The 19356-nt window shown below is 40.4% G+C and overlaps 1 protein-coding gene across 1 annotated transcript in view; it reads right to left on the bottom strand.

Moving 5' to 3' along the window:
• Window positions 1-19353, bottom strand: part of tbck (TBC1 domain containing kinase) — a 97368-nt gene extending 78015 nt beyond the window's left edge. The window contains exons 1-20 of the mRNA XM_080720985.1: window positions 19278-19353; window positions 17791-18013; window positions 14943-15015; window positions 13904-14018; window positions 13402-13475; window positions 13023-13164; window positions 12552-12612; window positions 12399-12460; window positions 12161-12222; window positions 11119-11267; window positions 9819-9957; window positions 9031-9130; window positions 6600-6649; window positions 5469-5598; window positions 5099-5197; window positions 4711-4773; window positions 4473-4599; window positions 3929-3979; window positions 3671-3754; window positions 1108-1193 (exon numbers count right to left, since the gene is read on the bottom strand). Of these exons, the coding sequence (XP_080577111.1) occupies window positions 1108-1193; window positions 3671-3754; window positions 3929-3979; window positions 4473-4599; window positions 4711-4773; window positions 5099-5197; window positions 5469-5598; window positions 6600-6649; window positions 9031-9130; window positions 9819-9957; window positions 11119-11267; window positions 12161-12222; window positions 12399-12460; window positions 12552-12612; window positions 13023-13164; window positions 13402-13475; window positions 13904-14018; window positions 14943-15015; window positions 17791-17983 (1860 nt within the window). The 5' untranslated portion in view covers window positions 17984-18013; window positions 19278-19353. The remainder of the gene's footprint in view (window positions 1-1107; window positions 1194-3670; window positions 3755-3928; window positions 3980-4472; window positions 4600-4710; window positions 4774-5098; window positions 5198-5468; window positions 5599-6599; window positions 6650-9030; window positions 9131-9818; window positions 9958-11118; window positions 11268-12160; window positions 12223-12398; window positions 12461-12551; window positions 12613-13022; window positions 13165-13401; window positions 13476-13903; window positions 14019-14942; window positions 15016-17790; window positions 18014-19277) is intronic.
• Window positions 19354-19356: the final 3 nt, after the last annotated feature.

Genomic DNA, 19356 nt, shown 5'->3' with positions numbered 1-19356 from the left:
CCCTCTGGCTGGAATCATGCCAGGAAGCAGACTTATCTCCCCAGTAGCCCTCACTCTCTCTAGCAATGGGTAAACTAACAGGAGAAGAAAAATGTTGTTATCTTAATATGTTCCCTACTGCTGTGTCTCGTCTCTTGTCAGTTTGTCAAGGAGCACGGTGCTGCGTGGGCATTCCATTTCCCTTCCTTTTTTTCTGGGAGAGAGATTTGGAGGATGAGAGGCTAGCCTAGGTTCACATGAACAACCTGCTTATAGAGCATCCCCCAATAAATCTTTAGGGCCCTATTATGATCCAGGTCTTATGCCTTATGCCTTAACTTCTTTGCCTTTTTTTTTACTATTTTGTTTTTGTTTTTTTAAATATTTCAAATAGCTGATCTGCAAGTTCACAACGTGCAGATGTAGATCAGCATTTGAAGCATTTAAAAATGTTTTTCAAAATAGTGAAAAAAAAGGTAAAGAAGTTAAGGCATAAGGCATAAGACCTGGATCATAATAGGGCCCTCAATCTTCAACAATGTTTAAACTCGCAGGAGGAGAGGAACGTGACCGTGACCCTCCACTGCGGTTTCTTGTTTAGCTGTCTTGTGTGTGTTAATGACACCGTTGTTGTTGTTGTTTTTTTTTTGTTTTTTTAAAGATTCGTTTTTGGGCTTTCATGCCTTTATTGATAGAACAGTAGACTTTGACAGAACATGGGCAGAGAGGTGGGGAAAGACACACAGCAAAGGTCGTCGGGATCGGGAGTTGAACCCGCGGCACACTGTCAGGCATCAGAGCCTACAGTATGTGGTATGTGCCTGGAACAGTAGGCCAGTAGTTGTTTTTGTTTTTTTTAACCAGCCAGTGCAGTGAATGATTGATGACAAGAAAGAGAATTTTGAGACACTGAATGACATGCCGTACAGGTCATGAGGCAGATTCACACCCATGAATGGAAGATCATCTCTTATCCATCACTACAGCATCTTACCCGCTCTCTACCTACAACAACAGGTGAACTAGGAGACGGAGATAAAGGCCATCCTAACATATCCACTGCTGCAGTATCTTGCCTCTTGTCAGTTTGTTGGGGGAGTAGTCGGATGCTGCTGGTGGGGTACTTACGTCTGGGATGAAGCCAATCTCATTGAGGTGGTTGCTCAGCTCCGGATCGTGAAAGGTGATCATCTGGGAAAAAACGGTGAGGTACTCTGAAATGGAAAGAGTTTTTTGAAATGATGAACAGAGAAATGAGAAACCAGTGTTTTATGAAGGTTAAGCTTTTGGCAGTCAGGTAGCCTGAAACAAGTGGAAAGAAAGAAATGAAGCAAAAACAAAGCAGCATATGAAATACACACGCCACTTTATGAATACATTTTATCCTGCACATATTTACTGTATAGAAGAGGCTTGTCATTAAACATAAAAATAAAACACACACACACCCAATGTGAAGTGAGTGGTGCTATTAATGTTGTGTGTGCGTGTGTGTGCGTGTGTGTGTGTGTGTGCCAATCCATACTTCATTTTATAGAAGTATCTGCTGAAGTTCTGTTGTATTCTATTGCTAGTTTAGTTTATTTGATCAACTCACATACATCCACAAAAGCATAATCACTGTTTAAGGTGATCAAAAGGCTTATGAATGCCGATCCTACATATACCTGGTTTAAAATACATTTATATGTTATAAATCTTCTCTGGCCAATTCAAATACTCAGATCTTGAAATAACTGTTTTTTAGTTTGGAGATCACTTGACTAGCGTTTTGGTGACTTTGTCATTCACGCTGCGGGCATTGTTACCCTTATTTTATTTTTTTGCGGATCTGCACTGATCTCAGAAATAGCCCCTATGAAATCCTCAAGACTGAAATCAGTCCCCACTCCCCAGGACTGAGAACTTTAACCCCTATGATTAATATCATTAAGCGTCCCTGGCCGTACAAACAGACACCAATTGACCAATGACAGTCCATACAGACAAAGCCAGATGTAGTAGCGGTTAGCACCGCTCAAAAAAGGATTTATGACACATATCCTTATTTGTGGTATACGGCAGGGGTCTTCAACCCGGGACCCCTAGCGGGTCCTCCAAATCTTTGAGTGATATACTGTATATATTTTTTTATATTAACCACTTGAACCCTAGAATCCATATTCTGAGAACTTTAGCCAAAAATAGCAGACAAGATCTACACAACGCGATTTGAATCGGAATCTTGACAGCCCTACTGAATACCAACAAAAGTCAGCAAAAACATTCTTGACCAGGCAGCTAAACATTAGCCAGCTCTCCATGGCATCCAGCAGCGTACAGGATAGAATAATAACCAAATTCCTCACAGAGTTCAAGAGGTGGATTGTGACTCAGTTTATCAGCAAAGTCCAAATGGCTTCTGACATTTCTCTGCAGGAATTTTTGCCATTTCATTCGTTTCTGTCTCCTTTAAATGGCCTGCTTCTCAGCTGCAATCTTCATTAAGAGAGAAAATGTAAATGAGCTCTCAAAACCCAAGAAATGATGTGAAGCCCAAATGTAATCATCATGGAGCTGTCATTGCTGCGTGGTGGCTCCACTTGTATTTGATTCCAATCTTGTCTTGTATGTCTCTCCTCTCCCGGCAATTGGATTACTATCTCTCTACACACAAATTTAAGTATAGAATGCCATAAATAAATCTAAAATATAATAAAAGAAATTGAGATGTCAGCCTGTTGCTCATAACTGGTTGTGTTCATTTGTTATTGAACTGCTGAATGCTCACCATGTTGATTACTAAAGTAAATGAAACCTGGAGTGGCAAGTACAGCACATCAGTTATTTCCACACATGTTGTTTTATCAAGGCAAACATAGTAACCTGTACTTCAAAGAGAACATGTCACCCAGTTGTTACTGTTGATAGAGTCATCATGTCAGTTTGGAATGATTGAGCAGAGGACACGTAAGGGATAATGACCAGCAGAAGGTCATACGTGTCAGGGTCCTGCGTCACCCTGTCAGGGTATTATTTAGCATTAATAACCAGATCACTTTCTTTTTTTTTACACAATTTCATTACTTCTTCTAAGTATAAACATATACAAAATTGAATGGACTTTATTTTGCAGGTTTATGATCCAGGACCTTGTATGGTCTGCTCTATGGTCTATGGTCATAACTGTTTCCATAGGAAAGGTCTGTTCTTCGAAGCAGTGGACTTATTCAGAAATAACAGACCATGAAATGCCATACTGTAAATGATCAGAATTGAGTATTAAACAAAGCTGCGTAATAACACTATATAACATTTCAGGATGGGTCTACTCTAAATAGCTACTACAGGTCCAGATTGTGGCAAACATGTGAGAGGACCGTCTAACATGTTTAGTCATGTGCCCGGGGGGTGTGCACATGTGCACAGTATCTATTCTAAGGGATTGAATGTAGGAGTCTCAGAAGTAATGTTGGAGTGCCCGTTGGGCAGATCTTTATGCCCATACATGCGCGCGTGTGTGTGTGTGTGTAGACAATGTTTGGTCAGTCTAGTTGAAGCTCACCTTGAATAACATGAGTGTGTGTGTGTGTGTGTGTGTGTGTGTGTGTGTGTGTGTGTGTGTGTGTGTGCGTGCGTGCGTGCGTGCGTGCGTGCGTGCGCGCGTGCGTGCGTGTGTAGACAATGTTTGGTCAGTCTAGTTGAAGCTCACCTTGAATAACATGAGAGTTGTCCTTTAGGAAGAAGTTGTACAAATACTTGGGGATGAAGGCAGACATGCAGGCGTACGCCAGTGCTATGGAGCAAGGATGGGAACAATTGAAGAAAGGAAGAAAGAAAGAAAGAAAGAAAGAAAGAAAGAAAGAAAGAAAGAAAGAAAGAAACACTGTTAATTACTTTTACTTCCTGTATGTCATACAGCAACTGAAACGTTATTACAGAATTAATTATTTAGGATTAGAATGCTTACGTTCATTGTTGAAATTCAAGTAAAGGAACGGGGCACAAAGGGAATCCAAACCTGAAATGCATTTGACATAAGTTATTTAACAACATACATTCATTACACACCTAGTCAAATAACATAAGAGAGCGCAAATCCAGGAGATCAAACGATATGACATGACTGCCATCTAGTGGCTGGCCAATGACAGCACCACAGTTCAGTACAGGAGAGAAAAGATGTGTGAAATAAACCAAGAAAAGAATAAATAAATGTAGACAGAGAGACAGACAGATTGACAGAGAGACACACACAGGTCAACTGACCCTGCTAGTAAGAAAACACTGATACACAAACAGAAAGATAGATGGACAGAAAGACAGACGCACAGGTCAGCTGATCCTGTCAGTAGACCAGAGAGAAAGACAGATGGATGAACTAACAGAGAGACAGACAGACAGACAGACAGGTGAACTGACCCTGTCAGGAGACCAGGGAGAAAGACAGATAGAATAGCAGAGAGAAAGATAGATTAACAGACAGACACAGATAAACACACAGATAAACGTACCCTGCCAGTAGACCAGGTCAGGGTGTGAGACCACCCAGGCTTTGAGGACACGTCTGAACTTGCGATGACCCTGAGGAGATGACAGCAACTCATCGTACTGATGGCACCGCGGAATGTCCACCTCAATCTGAAAACACGTATTAGGTATTAACAGCAACTGCATGGTTAAATTGATACCCTGTATTGCAGAGTTATAATCTAATGAATGATTCATAATGTTTTTGTCTCTCTCACGTACCTGTCTATCAGTGGGGATGGGAGTGTCCTTATCAATGCTGTCATATTTGGCTTGAATATCCCCCTACAACAAAGACCATGACACTCACTTTCAACCACAACAAAAACCATGACACACTTTCATCCACGACCAAAGCTGAATGGGTAGAGAGGCCACATTGGAAACAGAAGGTCTCAGGTTTGATGTGACGACGTGTCAATGATACTTAACTCCTAACTTGCCCCACAGGGGAAACTGAATTTCCCCTGTGGGATTATTAAGGTCTACATTATTATCGTTATTATTATACACAATACCTACACAAAAAAAGACGTTTCAACCACATGTTAGGCAACTTGTAAATCAGACACTTTTTGATCCACGTGAAAATGTACATTTTTGTTCCCACCTCAATGGCAAGCAATGTAGCCCACGTCAGTCCACGTACAAGAGGTGGGACATCCACCCGGGCCTCTTTCCACACCAAGTTCTTCCTGAAAGGGTAGGCCTGAAGAAGAAACACAGACATGCATGTTTAAAACTGAAAATTAAAATATTACATTCTGAAACAAAGGAACAGTGACTTTTACACTGTAAAATCTCTAAAGTTAATTTAACTCTGAGAGTATACAAATGTAACAAAATGGACCCTAAAGATACATTTGGTTAATTGGTTACAGTTGTAAACTCAAAAGTTACAAATGGATAAATCACCATGATTGTCACCGTGTATGTATGTACTTCCTTTCAGTACAGATGATTTGTTGTGGAACACGGACCTTAAGGAGCCTGTCAAACAGGATGATGCGGAGAAGCTGGTACTCGGTGTCCCTCTCTCTGATGATGAGTGGGAGAGTGACGGTGGTCGACAGCTCGTTGCTGCTGTTGGACTGAGGCAGATTGGACTGTCTGAGAGGAAAAGGAGCAAAGAGAACATGAGTCTGTCAAGCTGTCAGTAGGGGGGGGCGGGGGTGTACAGAGGACGTGAGAGGACGACAAGGGGAGTGAGCGACGTGACAAAATTAAAGACAATTCTAATATTCTCAAACTTGCCATAGTCTGGCAATTATGACTCCTGATGGCAAAAGTACAATTCCTCTTAATGTTGGTTATCTAGGCCTCTAACACAAGATTCCTGAGTTTTGGCCATATGTGCCCCTGTGCCAAACACGAGTTCCCTGAGGCCTATTTCCTACCTCCGGTTTAGGCATAATCGCAATCGCGAAATGCATGTTTGACTCCCAGAACAACTCTATCTTTCAAACATGGCAGCTGTGTTTGTTTACATTTGAAGAAAACACTATAGCCTCTATCTCTTGAATGCCTGAACGGATTTCCAAGCGGATTTTTCCGTTTGAAAGCTGTGAATGGCGTGCACACGTGTGGTGCATGACCCGTGCACCATTGTGCACATTACATTAAAAGGTAAGAAAATGGTGGCAATTGAAGACATTAGTTGATTTTAATCCTGGCAGCAAGCTTTAAGCAAGAGAGAGATATTTTTTAAACAAAATCATAAAATAGATCTGTATATATTCTAAATCTAGATATTATTTAGTTATTATTATTTTATTAATGAATTTCAATTCATGAGATTATGCCAGTTTAACGTGGCATCCCTATTTTGGGCATGTCATTATTGTCAACATTTTCAAGAATTAAAAACAAAATGTGAAAATAGTTTAAATGGCACATCTACAAGCTCACAATGTATCGCAATGCAACACATTGGGAGCTTGTAAAAGGCCATTAGACAATAGGGGGTTCCGCAGCCAGAGGCTATGGTTATTTAGAGGTCCTTGGCATGGGAAAAGTTTGGGAACCCCTGATCTAGGACATTAAATGTACAGTTGCATTTGCTGATAGATGTTCTGAATAAGAGGTTTAAAACCATTTAGATGGTCTCTTACTCATCTTCCAGCAGAGGGTAATACACTTCTCCTGCTACATCCTTCAGTCTCTGAAAAAGAGAGCAGTCGCACACACACACGCACACACACGCACACACACACACACACACACAAAAAAAGAAAAAAAAAAGAAAAATAAATAAATATATATATATATGTATATATATATATATGATATGTATGTATATATATATATATATATATATATATATATATACTGCTCAAAAAAATAAAGGGAACACCCAAAAAACCCAACATAGACCTGCCAGTCCATGTGTTCTCTGGCAAATGTCAATCGGGCTGCACGGTGTTGGGCTGTGAGCACAGGCCCCACTTGAGGACGTCGGGCCCTCATGGAGTCTGTTTCTCACAGTTTGAGCAGAAACATTCACATTAGTGGCCTGCTGAAGGTCGTTTTGTAGGGCTCTGGCAGTGCTCCTCCTGTTCCTCCTTGCACAAAGAACTAGGGCTGTCTTCGACACAGGATTTATGAAGTCGATTCGAGTCGCGGGGGTTAATCCGACGCGTCGACGAATCGTTTTATAGTCTACTTTGTGTAAAAAAAAAAAGAAAAAAAAGTGTTGCTTTAAACCACGTCAACATAATAGAATAATACATTAAGAGATGAATTGAATACACAGTGTTTTCGGTGATATCGGTGCGCGAGCACAAATGTTATCTGCATAGCAGTGTACAACCATAGAGTTATAACACACCGTTAAAACAAATAAAACATCTCCGCTGTTTCAACTCTGCCCCGTCTCTCTGCACTGTCTGCAGCGTGCAGTAGAGATGAGACATTCGCGAACGATTCCGCTCTCTTGAACGGCTCTTTTAAATGAACGATGGGATCCAGTCCGCAGTCGCGGGACACAGAGCACTGACAGAGTAATGAGTCAGTGTCGAGAACGGATTCATTTCAGAAACTGATCATAAAAAGGTAGAGGCACAGCTCCCGCTTGAGCCAGGAGTGTGGACATGTCATGGACGCAAACACAGCGAAACACAATCATTCATCATGGATTACAACACTGGAACAATTCAGAAGCACTTTAATTAGAAAATGTAACTTGTAGCCTACACTTGTGTATGTTAATTTGACTTCAGAAGATTGTTTACTACTTCGTGGACGCGCGTTTGTGCTGTGGCAGGTTATTTAATATGGGATTTTGACAGCGTGCTTCCTCCTCTTAACGGAACACTGTCCCGGCTCTGAATGTTTTAACGAAGCGGCGGTTCTGAACCGTTCTGGCCGTTCCGTCTCACTTTCAACCCGACGCTGGTGCGAGACAATAAATAACTGTTCGCCAATTGCTACTTCTCATTGGAAGTAGACCTACATGACACCACACCAGTCCAGCAGTGCACCGCAGTACTGGCAGTAGTAGGCTGGTGATATAAAAATCCTATATTTTCGCTTCGACTCAAACAATTGGCGTCGATTCCCGGGGCTTAAAACGACGCGTCGATTCGTCGATTTTTAGAAGACACCCCTACAAAGAACCAGATAGCGGTCCTGCGGCTGGGTTGTTGTCCTCCTACGGCCCCCTCCACGTCTCCTGGTGTACTGGCCTGTCTCCTGGTATCGCCTCCATGCTCTGGACACTGTGCTGGGAGACACAGCAAACCTTCTTGCCACAGTGCGCATTGATGTGCCATCCTGGATGAGCAGCACTACCTGAGCAACTTCTGTGGGTTGCAGATACCGCCTCATGCTACCTCTAGTGGTCAGGGCACTGGCAAAATCCAAAACTAACCAAAAATCTGCCAGAAAGGATGAGGACAGGCAAATGGTCTGTGGCCACCAACTGCAAAACCATTCCTTTTTTAGGGGTTGTCTTGCAAATTGCCTCATTTTCACCTGTTGTCTTTTCCATTTGCACAACAGCAGATGAAACTGATTCATAATCAGTGTTGCTTCCTAACTGGCCAGGTTGATATCCCAAAAGTGTGATTGACTTGGAGTTACATTGCAATGATTATGCGTTCCCTTTATTTTTTTGAGCAGTGATTTATATACATACATACAGTATATATATTAGGGCTGGGACTTTAACTGATTAATTGCGATTAATGAATTACAGAAAATATACGCGATAAAAAAAATAACACTTTTTAATCGCACTTAGTTTTTGCACCACAGAACCTTCAGTTTCGGGCATACCGATCATAGCGATGCACCAACCAAGAAGAGACAACAAATGCAAAGGGAGAAGTAGCCGATCAGAGCGCTTTGCTTGGCCCAGTGGATGCGAAATTTAGATGTAAAAACTCACTCGTTGATTCACTCATACAAAAAAAATGATTAATTGCGATTAATTAATTACAAGGCCTGTAATTAATTCAATGAATTTTTTTAATCGCATCCCAGCCCTAATATATATATAAATTTAGATTCTCCACATGACTCATATCTTGTTTACTGTCTAACATTTCGGAGCTGGCAGAGGGACAGGGTCACTGTGGTGTCATCTAGGAGGAAGCTGCGGTCTCTCCCCTGACCGAATGACTCACCATCCTCCAGGAGGAAGCTGACAGAGGTAGACAGGAAGGTAAGACACGTGTTAACAAGCCACTTTATAAAACAATCGTCTGATGTAGGCCTCTAGTCTACTCACCGCACATGACATCTGCCAGGCCTGGCATCCACAGCGCCAGTGCCCACACGGCCCACTGGTGCTACCATACCAAATTATCCAATTTATCCTCAAAGGTAAGAGTAAAATTGTTTTGTTCTGGTTCCTCAGACATAATAACAGCAATAATATATATGTATATGTATAATAAACAAGAAATCCAAGAATAGCCATCTACTGGGTAGCATTTATAGATGATGTAAAGGTGCATGCCCGCGAGCATACGTGGGTGAGTGTGTTATGTACAGTACTTGGGAAACATGTAGCTACAGCATTTATAGTGCGTGTGCGTGTGTGTCTTATATACTTGGGAAACATGTAGCTACAGCATTTAATAGTATGTGTGCACCTCAATATTGATATTGTGATGAAAATATCGTATTGTGGCGATAAGATAGATTTTCTTTTCTTCAAGATTCTACAAGCTTCTTGAAAGTATAAAATAAGGTGATTACAACCAGGAAAAGAAAACACTTATGCCATATAATCAAAACAATATCTAAAATCCCAGACAAAATCTAGTCTGATATCATGATAACGATATGCCCTAGCATGCATTCATGTGTGTTAGTAGTTGATGTACTTGGGAAGGGTGCAGACTGGAGGTTTGGATTGGATGATCCCTTTATTGGTGAGTTCTTTCTCCAGGTCTCCTCCAGCCAGACACCATAGATGGTAAACCTCATCAATGGACCGCTCTGCAAGGTAGTCCTCATCATCCTCTAGAGCGCACACACGCACGCACGCACGCACGCACACGCACGCACGCACGCACGCACGCACGCACGCACGCACGCACGCACGCACGCACGCACGCACGCACGCATGCACACACACAAATAAAATTTAGTCATCATCAAACTTTGTTGGCCTTCAAATCAATAAGGTTCAAGGGGACAATGAAGGTGCATCACAAATTCCATAGCAATCCAGACAGCAGTTTCTGATACAGTATATCTTGTCTGGGACCAAAGTGTTGACAGACAGACTGATAGACCGACCAATGCTGCCAGCCTTAGAGCCCCACCGCTAGCGGCTAGTATTGATGTTAGCATATTTAATCAAGGCTAAACTAAAAGGTCATTAATATAGCTTTGAGAATAGATAGTGATAAAGTAGAAGTGGAGGAGGCTTTAATCGTTATGTACTGTGTGTGTGTGTGTGTGTGTGTGTGTGTGTGTGTGTGTGTGTGTGTGTGTGTGTGTGTGTGTGTGTGTGTGTGTGTGTGTGTGTGTGTGTGTGTGTGTGTGTCTGTCTATGTACTGTATTACAAAATCAAAATGTGAGGGATGTTTTTTAGAGGATCGGTAGCTACAATAACGTTCCCCAGAGCAACGGTTGCAAATAGGATGTTCACAAAAGCTGGAATGCAGGGAAGCTGTGTTTTTGTTTACAGCCTTAACCAGACAGTCATGTTGCAAGTGTGTATGTGGTCTTCTGGTAGGGAGGGCAGTCAGGGCACATCTGGCTGTTCTGAGGAATCAGCTTAAAACTGAAAAGGAGCTGGCCTTTGCTGTGAGAGATCCAACACTGTGGAACATCTTACTAGAGAAGTTCAGGCAAGCAAAACCAATCTGTCAACCACACACAACTGTAGAATCTTTATTCCGGGGTGAACCTTTGGTGAAAAGCTCTACAGCTCTACAAGATCTACAAGTTCACAACGCACTGAGATGCGTTGTGAGCTTGTAGATCATCTACGCAACTTTGGTAAACAGATTAGATATATACCACAGCTCCAGCCCAAGGGGAACCAAGTCAAATACTGTAAGTATATAATAAAACACTTCTTAAAATGCAACATTGCACAAGTCTTTTTATAATGTTCAATGTTATTACTACCATTAGTATTATCAGTATATTAGCTTGATTTTAGCACAGACCTTTGCAGAGGTCACTGATGTCCTCTGGGAGCTCCAGGTGTGCACAGCGAAGAGAGGAGGAAAATAAATTAACAGGCTTCTGGAAGGGAGTGTAAAGGCAGGATATCCCATCAAACACAGGGTCCCTCAGCAGCTCTGCAGGGGTAGGCCTGGATGGGACAAAAACACAAGACACAGAAGCTACCCAACCGCACTTGCAATCTCATACTCTTGGTTGATTTGTGGATGGGTACAATAATTTCTGCATGAATGGAAATGCATTGTTTCCCTTTTTTGATCTTTTTTTTTATTATTATTGTTGTACTTGTGGTCACTTTGTAGACATACTGCTTTGGTTTTGGTATGCAGTTTTGGAATCAGCTGGGACAAATGGATGGATTCCATCCATTTGTACATCAAACATTATACATTATAATTTATTCTAGGATAGAGACTTGTCATGGAATATTTGAAGAATGATTACAAATGATTATAAAGGACATGTTGGTCGAGTAACAGTGAAAGGAGCAATTATAAAACTTTGCTAGAATCTATAATGCCACAGCATACATAAACACTCATTCTAAACAGTACAACATATACTACATACACCTATAAATGGTTTGCACTGGACTACTGTTATGTGCCTCATAACCACTAGTGACATGTATCTCCCCAGACTGAAATGAAACACTGGAGTCAAAGAGTCACAGTATGAGATATAGTTGTGATTTGAACATTATTTCTAATAATAGATTTGCATCTTTCACAAAAGCTTTTAAAAGGGTGACTGTGCAGAAAATTCAACCTTTAGCGGTTATAAACATTATATCAGTTATCCACCGCAAAGAATCCCTTTTATTTTGGCAGATACCAAAAATACTAACATCTGCTCTTTTTGGTATCGTTTAACCAGCTGGCTTCAGTATTCAGGAATCTCGCTTTCCTGTTCCATGCTGCGAATAGTTCATAGTTAATCTCCGTAACAAAAGTATCTTGAAGAGAAAAATGCCAAATGTCGTCCAACAGGATATGATGTCCAGTGGAGTCAGAGTTTGTTTACCTTTTGGATGGAAGAAAGGTCAAGCATTTCCTTAATAACTCAAGGACATTCTCAGGCAGCTCCTGTATAGAGGCACAAGGACAATCATATTAGTTACGCCACAGTAGTACACAGTCAATGCCCTTTTATGCCTTTGTTAAATCTAAAGCTCCACCTGAAAACATTTAAACAAGTTTTACGAAGAACCATGATTGGACCTGAATATGACACTAACACACACATATGAATTCAAACCTACCTTGATGGCGTCCAGGCAACCATGCTCCTCCGCAAGGACAGTGACAATGTCATCTATGCAACCTGAGAATCCAGACAAACCAAGTCCTGTCCATAAGCCTGATTAAGCCAAACAGCATCAAAGTACTCAAGATATTACAACCTTCTCACTCACCCAAGGTTAAGATGAATTTCAATCTCTCACTGATATCAATATTGTGCAGCAGTCGTCTGCCCTGTAACAATAGGTTCACAGCATTCCATTTAAATGGGAACAATAATTATTAAACCACAGCTCTATATATTTTGTTGTACGACAATATTGGCCCATCTACAAACTCAGATGGTCTTTTCTCTATTTTGGATTTAAAAAAAATCAAAATAAAATGGTTCGTTGTTCAAAATAGACACTCCAGGGTTAATGTGGTTAAATGTAAATCAAAACATTGTCACTTTGTCAGTGCAATATGAGAGGGAATAGTGGCTTTGGTAGAGAAAACAAAAGGTTACAGGTTTAGTGTGTTCAACACATTGCTAAAGGCAGTTTCCTACTGAACTGTCCTCGAGGAAGGCCTGTGAGTGCATCAGCTGAAATGCCTAAAATAATATTTTAACCAAAATGATGACGTTTCTTAAGGATTCTTACAGCACAGATCTCAAACAGCAGAACTCCCAGAGACCAGATGTCAGATTTGGGTCCTGAGGGTAGAGGAACCTCATCATGGGAAGGGTCACTGGGATGAAAGGAACCCTGGGCAATGACCTCTGGAGCAAGGTATGATGGGTAACTGCGGGTGTGACAATAAGATAATGTAACTAGTGTTGTAATTGTAGTTGAACCCCTTGATTTAAAATACAATTAAAACATTAGAATCATGATGTGCTTTTAAGGCATGTTAATGAAACTGAGAAAAAGGTACATCTTTTAGGTGCTACACTACACTACTGCATATTTAATTGAGACCATAGCATACTAAGCTTTAATGTCAAGAAGATATCACAGTGAATATAGGCTTTTGGCTTACCCAATGGGAAAGTCCACATCAGCCCCATGATCAGTCATGTGATAGAGGCCAAACTTTGCAAGCTTGACGTTCCCCTACAAAGACAAATCATTGTCTAATATTACATTTGACCCCAACACCAACAGGACTCTATTTACTTTAGCCCATGTTCAACCGCTGCAGTTATGTCTGTTGCTGAAGCAAGTCACCTAACCCGACCATGTGTTCCGAATATGAACATAAAAGACACCCAATCGTGTTCTGATATGAATGTAATAAAAACACTTAACACCACCCAAATGTGTTCTGGATATGAATGTAAGACAATTAACCCCATGGTCCCCACTAAAATGTTTTCTGATATTATAGTAAAAAACACTCAACACAACTCAAATGTGTTCTGGGTGTGAATGTAAGACAATTAACACCATGGTCCCCACTCAAATGTGTTCTGAAATGATGGTAAAGAAAAACACTTAACACCACTCAATGTGTTGTAGAGATGAATGTAAGGAGTCTGTACCTTACAGTCCAAGAGGACATTGTGGGCGCTGAGGGCTCTGTGCACCATGCCATGGCTGTTCATGAAATCCAGACCTTCAAGGACCTCATATGCTATCTGCAGAACCCTCTCTGCACTAAAATACATAAAGCTATGATCAATAATGGGGGATAAGGGGTGAACTTGATGGAGTATTCATAAAACATCTCTAAATATCATTTATCAGTCAGTCAGTCAGTCTGTGTAGTTTCAAGTCAAACAGTGACGTTTAAACAAACCAAAACCACAAGAGTAATGTCAGCCATGGTTTTGGCAGTAAATTATACTTGGTTATAAAATATCATAATCTTGTGTTATTGTACATGTCAACCAGTAGATGGCAAGAGTAAAACATATAGTAGTGGTTTCACCCAATGTACATCAACAATACTTTACACATTAAGACTTCACCGCCTGTCATCAGGCTGGCCTTGGACTTTACTTTCCCTTGTAGATCTACCATGTGGATTTTACTTCTGGAAGTTACTGGCTCCGCTCTATGTGAGCCTAACAAAACAACAGGCTAGATGTAGATTTTGACACTCTGTTTGCACTTCCCACTATCTCTTGTACAATGCACTGACAGTATTTCGCACCATAACGTCTAATCTCATGTACATAGCTGCTGCACCTTATTTATGTCTAACCTTATGTACAGTACATACTGTACCAGCTGGATTATGACATGAGTATACCACCCACGATATAGGTTGCTCTCTTTTTTTTATTATTCAACCAAACAACGATTTGCCCAGCAGGACTTTATCAAGTATCAATTTCCTTTTTTATTCACTTTTATCCACTCGCTGTGGGTATGTGCAATGTGCATATCCTACTCCAAAAACACATCCAAAAACACATTTCACACTTCTTTACACCTGTAAACCTGTGCTGTGTACAATCAATTGATTCTGAATCTGACTCCCAACAAAAGTGAGTTAAACACTGGGTTTGGGTTCATCACATGTCCACTTCTCGCCAGCTAAAAGAGAGGATAGGCTTAAATTAATGATAATCTTACCTGACTGTGTTCCCTTGTTTTTGGACATCACTTAAACTGCTTTCATTATGCTCAGCAACAACCACTAACCGTTCTGTAGAGGAACAGAACAGAACAGAACAAAATAGACCTTTATTGATCCTGCAGGGGAGATTCAGTTGCCAGTGGCTGAACAGCAGTTAAGTTACAGATACAGACTGAGAGTAATTAGAAGTACTGTAAGATATCGTTGCTGTCAGGCAGAAACCTCATATCTCCATGTTCTCTTATATTTTTCATAAATGAATGCAGATGCAACGCGTTGGGAGCTTGTAGATCATCTATTTTTACTATTTGATATGTTTTGGAAATAATAACCAGATAGCGTCATCAATAATTAAGTGTAAAGTGTAGAAAATTACCACAGAGGTGCCAACATGGAGACAATAGTTCAGCTGTTGGAGTTGAAAGGTTTTATGGCACTTTAATGGATAAAGGGTTAGAAACCAAAAAAAATATTTTGGTATCAGAAAACATTTGTTTATTGGTCCAAATATCACTTTGAAGTTGCATATGGTCGGTGACCATCTTACATGCTGCTGTAGCTCAGTATGTCATTATGTAACTTCATAAGCTTTCTTTAATCATTTAAAACATCCTGTTGGCACTTGAAAACAATGTTACATAACATCCAAGACGGGCTGCACAATGTCAACCAAACAAAACATCTGGACATTAATACGGAGTGAAGCAACTCAAGCAAGGCAGCTTTCAACAACTCAGGAAGTCAGTAAATTAATGTCCACGTGCATGCTTACCAGACAAACAAATACCCAGTAAATGCACAAGGAAAGCACTCTGCCTAAAAGCACTCGCTTTATTGGTTTTGGATGTCTTTTTTTATTTGCTCATTAAAGTTTAATTTTAAGTTCTGATTGATGCCACAAATTAAAGACAAATAACAATTTGACTATAGTGAAAGTGCTAATGGTCAAACAACAATAGACTAGAAAACAGTTACAAGAAATGGAAGATCTGACAAGTTATACAGTATATTACCTGTACAGTATATTGCCTGCTCTGCACACAGAGGCAGGTAATCAGGTATTTAAGGGTGGGGCATTCATTCCCTATTTACATCGTTCCCGAGTAGGCCGGTCCCTGACTAGACGCATGGCCAGAGGCACAGACACTGATACAGAGATCTCCATAATGGGCATAAAGACAGACAGATACAGAGATCTCCATATACGGGCATAAAACTCACACAGACAGACAGATATAGAGATCTCCATATATGGGCATAAAAGGGACACAGACAGACAGATACAGAGATCTCCATATATGGGCATAAATCGACACAGGCGAACAGATGGTCAAAACGGGTCGTATGACAACAGATATTATGGGGTTTGCATTAAAGGGTATATATACTTTTTTTTAAATACTTTTCGCAACTCGCAACAAGTTGTGAGCTTGTAGCTGTAGATGGGCTATTTTCATTATCTTTACATGCCACCATTGTACAATAAACTAAAGTGGTGTTTAATATAGGGCTTATGTGGTTAATAGTCTCTTATGTGACTAATCTAAGGGCGGCCGTAGAGAGGCCGCCTGGGAAACAGAAGGTCCTTGGTTTAAGTCCAGCACCGGTCTACTTACCAGTAAGACTCCCTAATCGGGAGATAAGCGACCGTCAGATCGCAGCGTGATTTTAGGACAAAATGTGTAGGAGCAGTTTCCAAAAATGTGTTTGAAAAAAATTGGCCTGATGGTGCCGCTATATGGGACAGATCCATGTTGATGACATGAGTGTAGAGTAGACATACTGTGTACCGATTTGCGTGATTTTAGGGCAAACTGACTGACGGACTGTCGACTGACTGACTGACAGACAGCCGGTGGAGGTTTTGATAGTAAATGCGCCCTGACGGTCGCAATCAATGTGTCCCTGAGCAAGACACTTAACACCAATTTACATTTTTGAGCGGTGCTAACCGCTCCTATAGACCGCTTTTTTACCAAAACTATGATGTCACAAATGATGATGACATGAGTTCGCTAGACCAATGAAACACTTCGATTCTGTTGATCTGTCCATGATGTCATAGTCACAGAGGCACTCGATTGGTTCACCCTGATTTAGAACGCGTTTAGGCCGCGTAAAATACGTCATAACGCGTTTAGGCCGCGTAAAATACGTCATAACGCGTTTAGGCCGCGTAAAATACGTCATAAAAAATTATTGAGCGGTGCTAACCTTGAATTTCAAAATTATATTAGATGAATATCACTTATAAGCGATAAAATAACCACACTTTTAGACAGACTGTGGAAAATCTTACGGGTTATAAATGATAGGCAGGTAATACAAGTTTAAAATACAAATGAACAGACTTTGAAAAACTAAAATATTCATCTTCTGGCCTCTTCTCGCCTCTCTGGAGGCCTCTCTGGAGGTAAATAAGGTCACTTATCATTACACTATGACACTCTTACAAGCTACAATCCGTAGCTTGGTCAACTAACTGATGAGAAATGACAATAAAGACTTATATAGTCTGAGCAGACCTCTAGACTGACATCATACACAACAAAAAGAATATTGCCATGCATGCCTATCAACACTGATTTGCGCAGGAATTAGTTTGCACCGCTCACTTCGCACGGGTGCGTTTTTTTTATTATTAGCAGCACAAAAAAACCTGCTTCTCAGTAATTCGATTAACTTACATGAGCAAGATTAAGTTGGTTATTAGTTCTAAATATATATTTTTTTCGGTTAATTGATATATTTGTGGTTAATTTACCAGTCCTAGAAATAAAATCCATGCATCATACTATTCAATTCAATTCCCAAATATATGGTTATACAAAAAGAGAGACGTACCATGCTTCCCTCTAGTGATGTCTACATATTGGCAGAGCCTGGGATGGGTGATGGTCTTGAGGATCTGGAAGCGTCCCAGGATCTTGATGGAGTTTGGGGTGAGGGGGAGGCCATTGCTCCCACAGACATCATGGGGGAGAGCAGAGGCAAAGAAAGTGAAGGCCCCCAGCTGGGCATCTCTGAGGGGCCGCATGGTTTCTCTGGTTCAGTCTAATTCTTAAGACTGTTCAGACAAGATAACAGAGTTGACAGTTTATTCCTGTGGGAAGCAAACTGGTGGATTATCTTATACTAATATTAAACTTTTTTTTCTGTGTGAGTTTTATACTAAGGAATAATAAATGAATAACAAAAAGATGGCAAGGCATGCAGATGCCTATCACACAGTAACTGTGTTTATAGATAACAGAACAACCAATTGCGAATGTAATAGGCTATACTGTATATGAATATGAATCAGGGACAAGCTGTTTGATCAATATTGTCAATATCTGTATGCCCTTGCTAAACATGCAAAAACTCTAGTTGGCCTGTAAAGGTTAAATTAATTAATAATAGTGCTTCAATTAATTTATTTGGCCCAAATATTACCCAAAGCACAAGAGCTATTGGACAAGAACTGAAATACTTTTTAATTGAATCTGTCATTTGTATACAAATGCCCAAATCGATACAAAAATCTCTTTGTCAGTCTTTTTCCTAAATTGTAAACGGTGCATTTATATTTGAGCACCTTTCTCCTAGCATGTGCATTAAATTTGCAGTGAAAATATTAATGTTCAATAGCTGTCATATGCATACATGGGCAGGGACACACACACACACACACACACACACACACACACACACTCACACACACACACACACACACACTCACACACAGGTGAAGGTTAACACACTGAGATAATTGGACAACTATATCATGCATGCAATAATAATAATATAGGACATTTAGGGGGGTTTAACTTAAAAGTTAATTAATAAAAAGAATCAATACATGCATACACAAACATTATTTAGTCAAGCATAGCTGAACCATGCAATATTTTGCCAGTGGTTCAAAATGTCTGCGTGAGATTATTGGAATTGTCATTAACATCGCAGTGTTTAAAGATGACATGACAGTATGCACTTTTGCCATCACATTTGATTGATTGAAGACTTTATTAGAATTTTGCATAGAAAAAGGTACAGTTTCATGACTGAACAGTTCACTGGTACAAGGTAAACTAAAAGGAGATCCTAGAAAAGCACTTGGCTTATTTACACAGGAAACCATTTAAGTATCGCATATAACATTGAATGACAGACGAATAGAACACAGTACGTAGATATAAAGATATAGTAGCTTCTGTTTTGAATATGATGGTTCAGATAACAAAACAGTGCAGTCAATGCAGTGCAATGTCTTGCAAACGGCCAAGCCAACCACAAATATTAAATATGGTGGGGGAAATGTGATTTTTAATAGCTATAAGTCTACTCACGTTTAATGGCAGCGGCACATACTCATGAAGAATAAACATGTTTAAGAAGAACCATAGGAATGATGCTTTCTTCTGGTCC

Source organism: Nannobrachium achirus (assembly GCF_963921795.1).
Source record: "Nannobrachium achirus genome assembly, chromosome: 3".
Lineage (NCBI taxonomy): Eukaryota > Metazoa > Chordata > Actinopteri > Myctophiformes > Myctophidae > Nannobrachium > Nannobrachium achirus.
The sequence above is the reverse complement of the archived record's forward strand: the minus strand, read 5'-3'. Positions and strand labels throughout refer to the sequence as shown.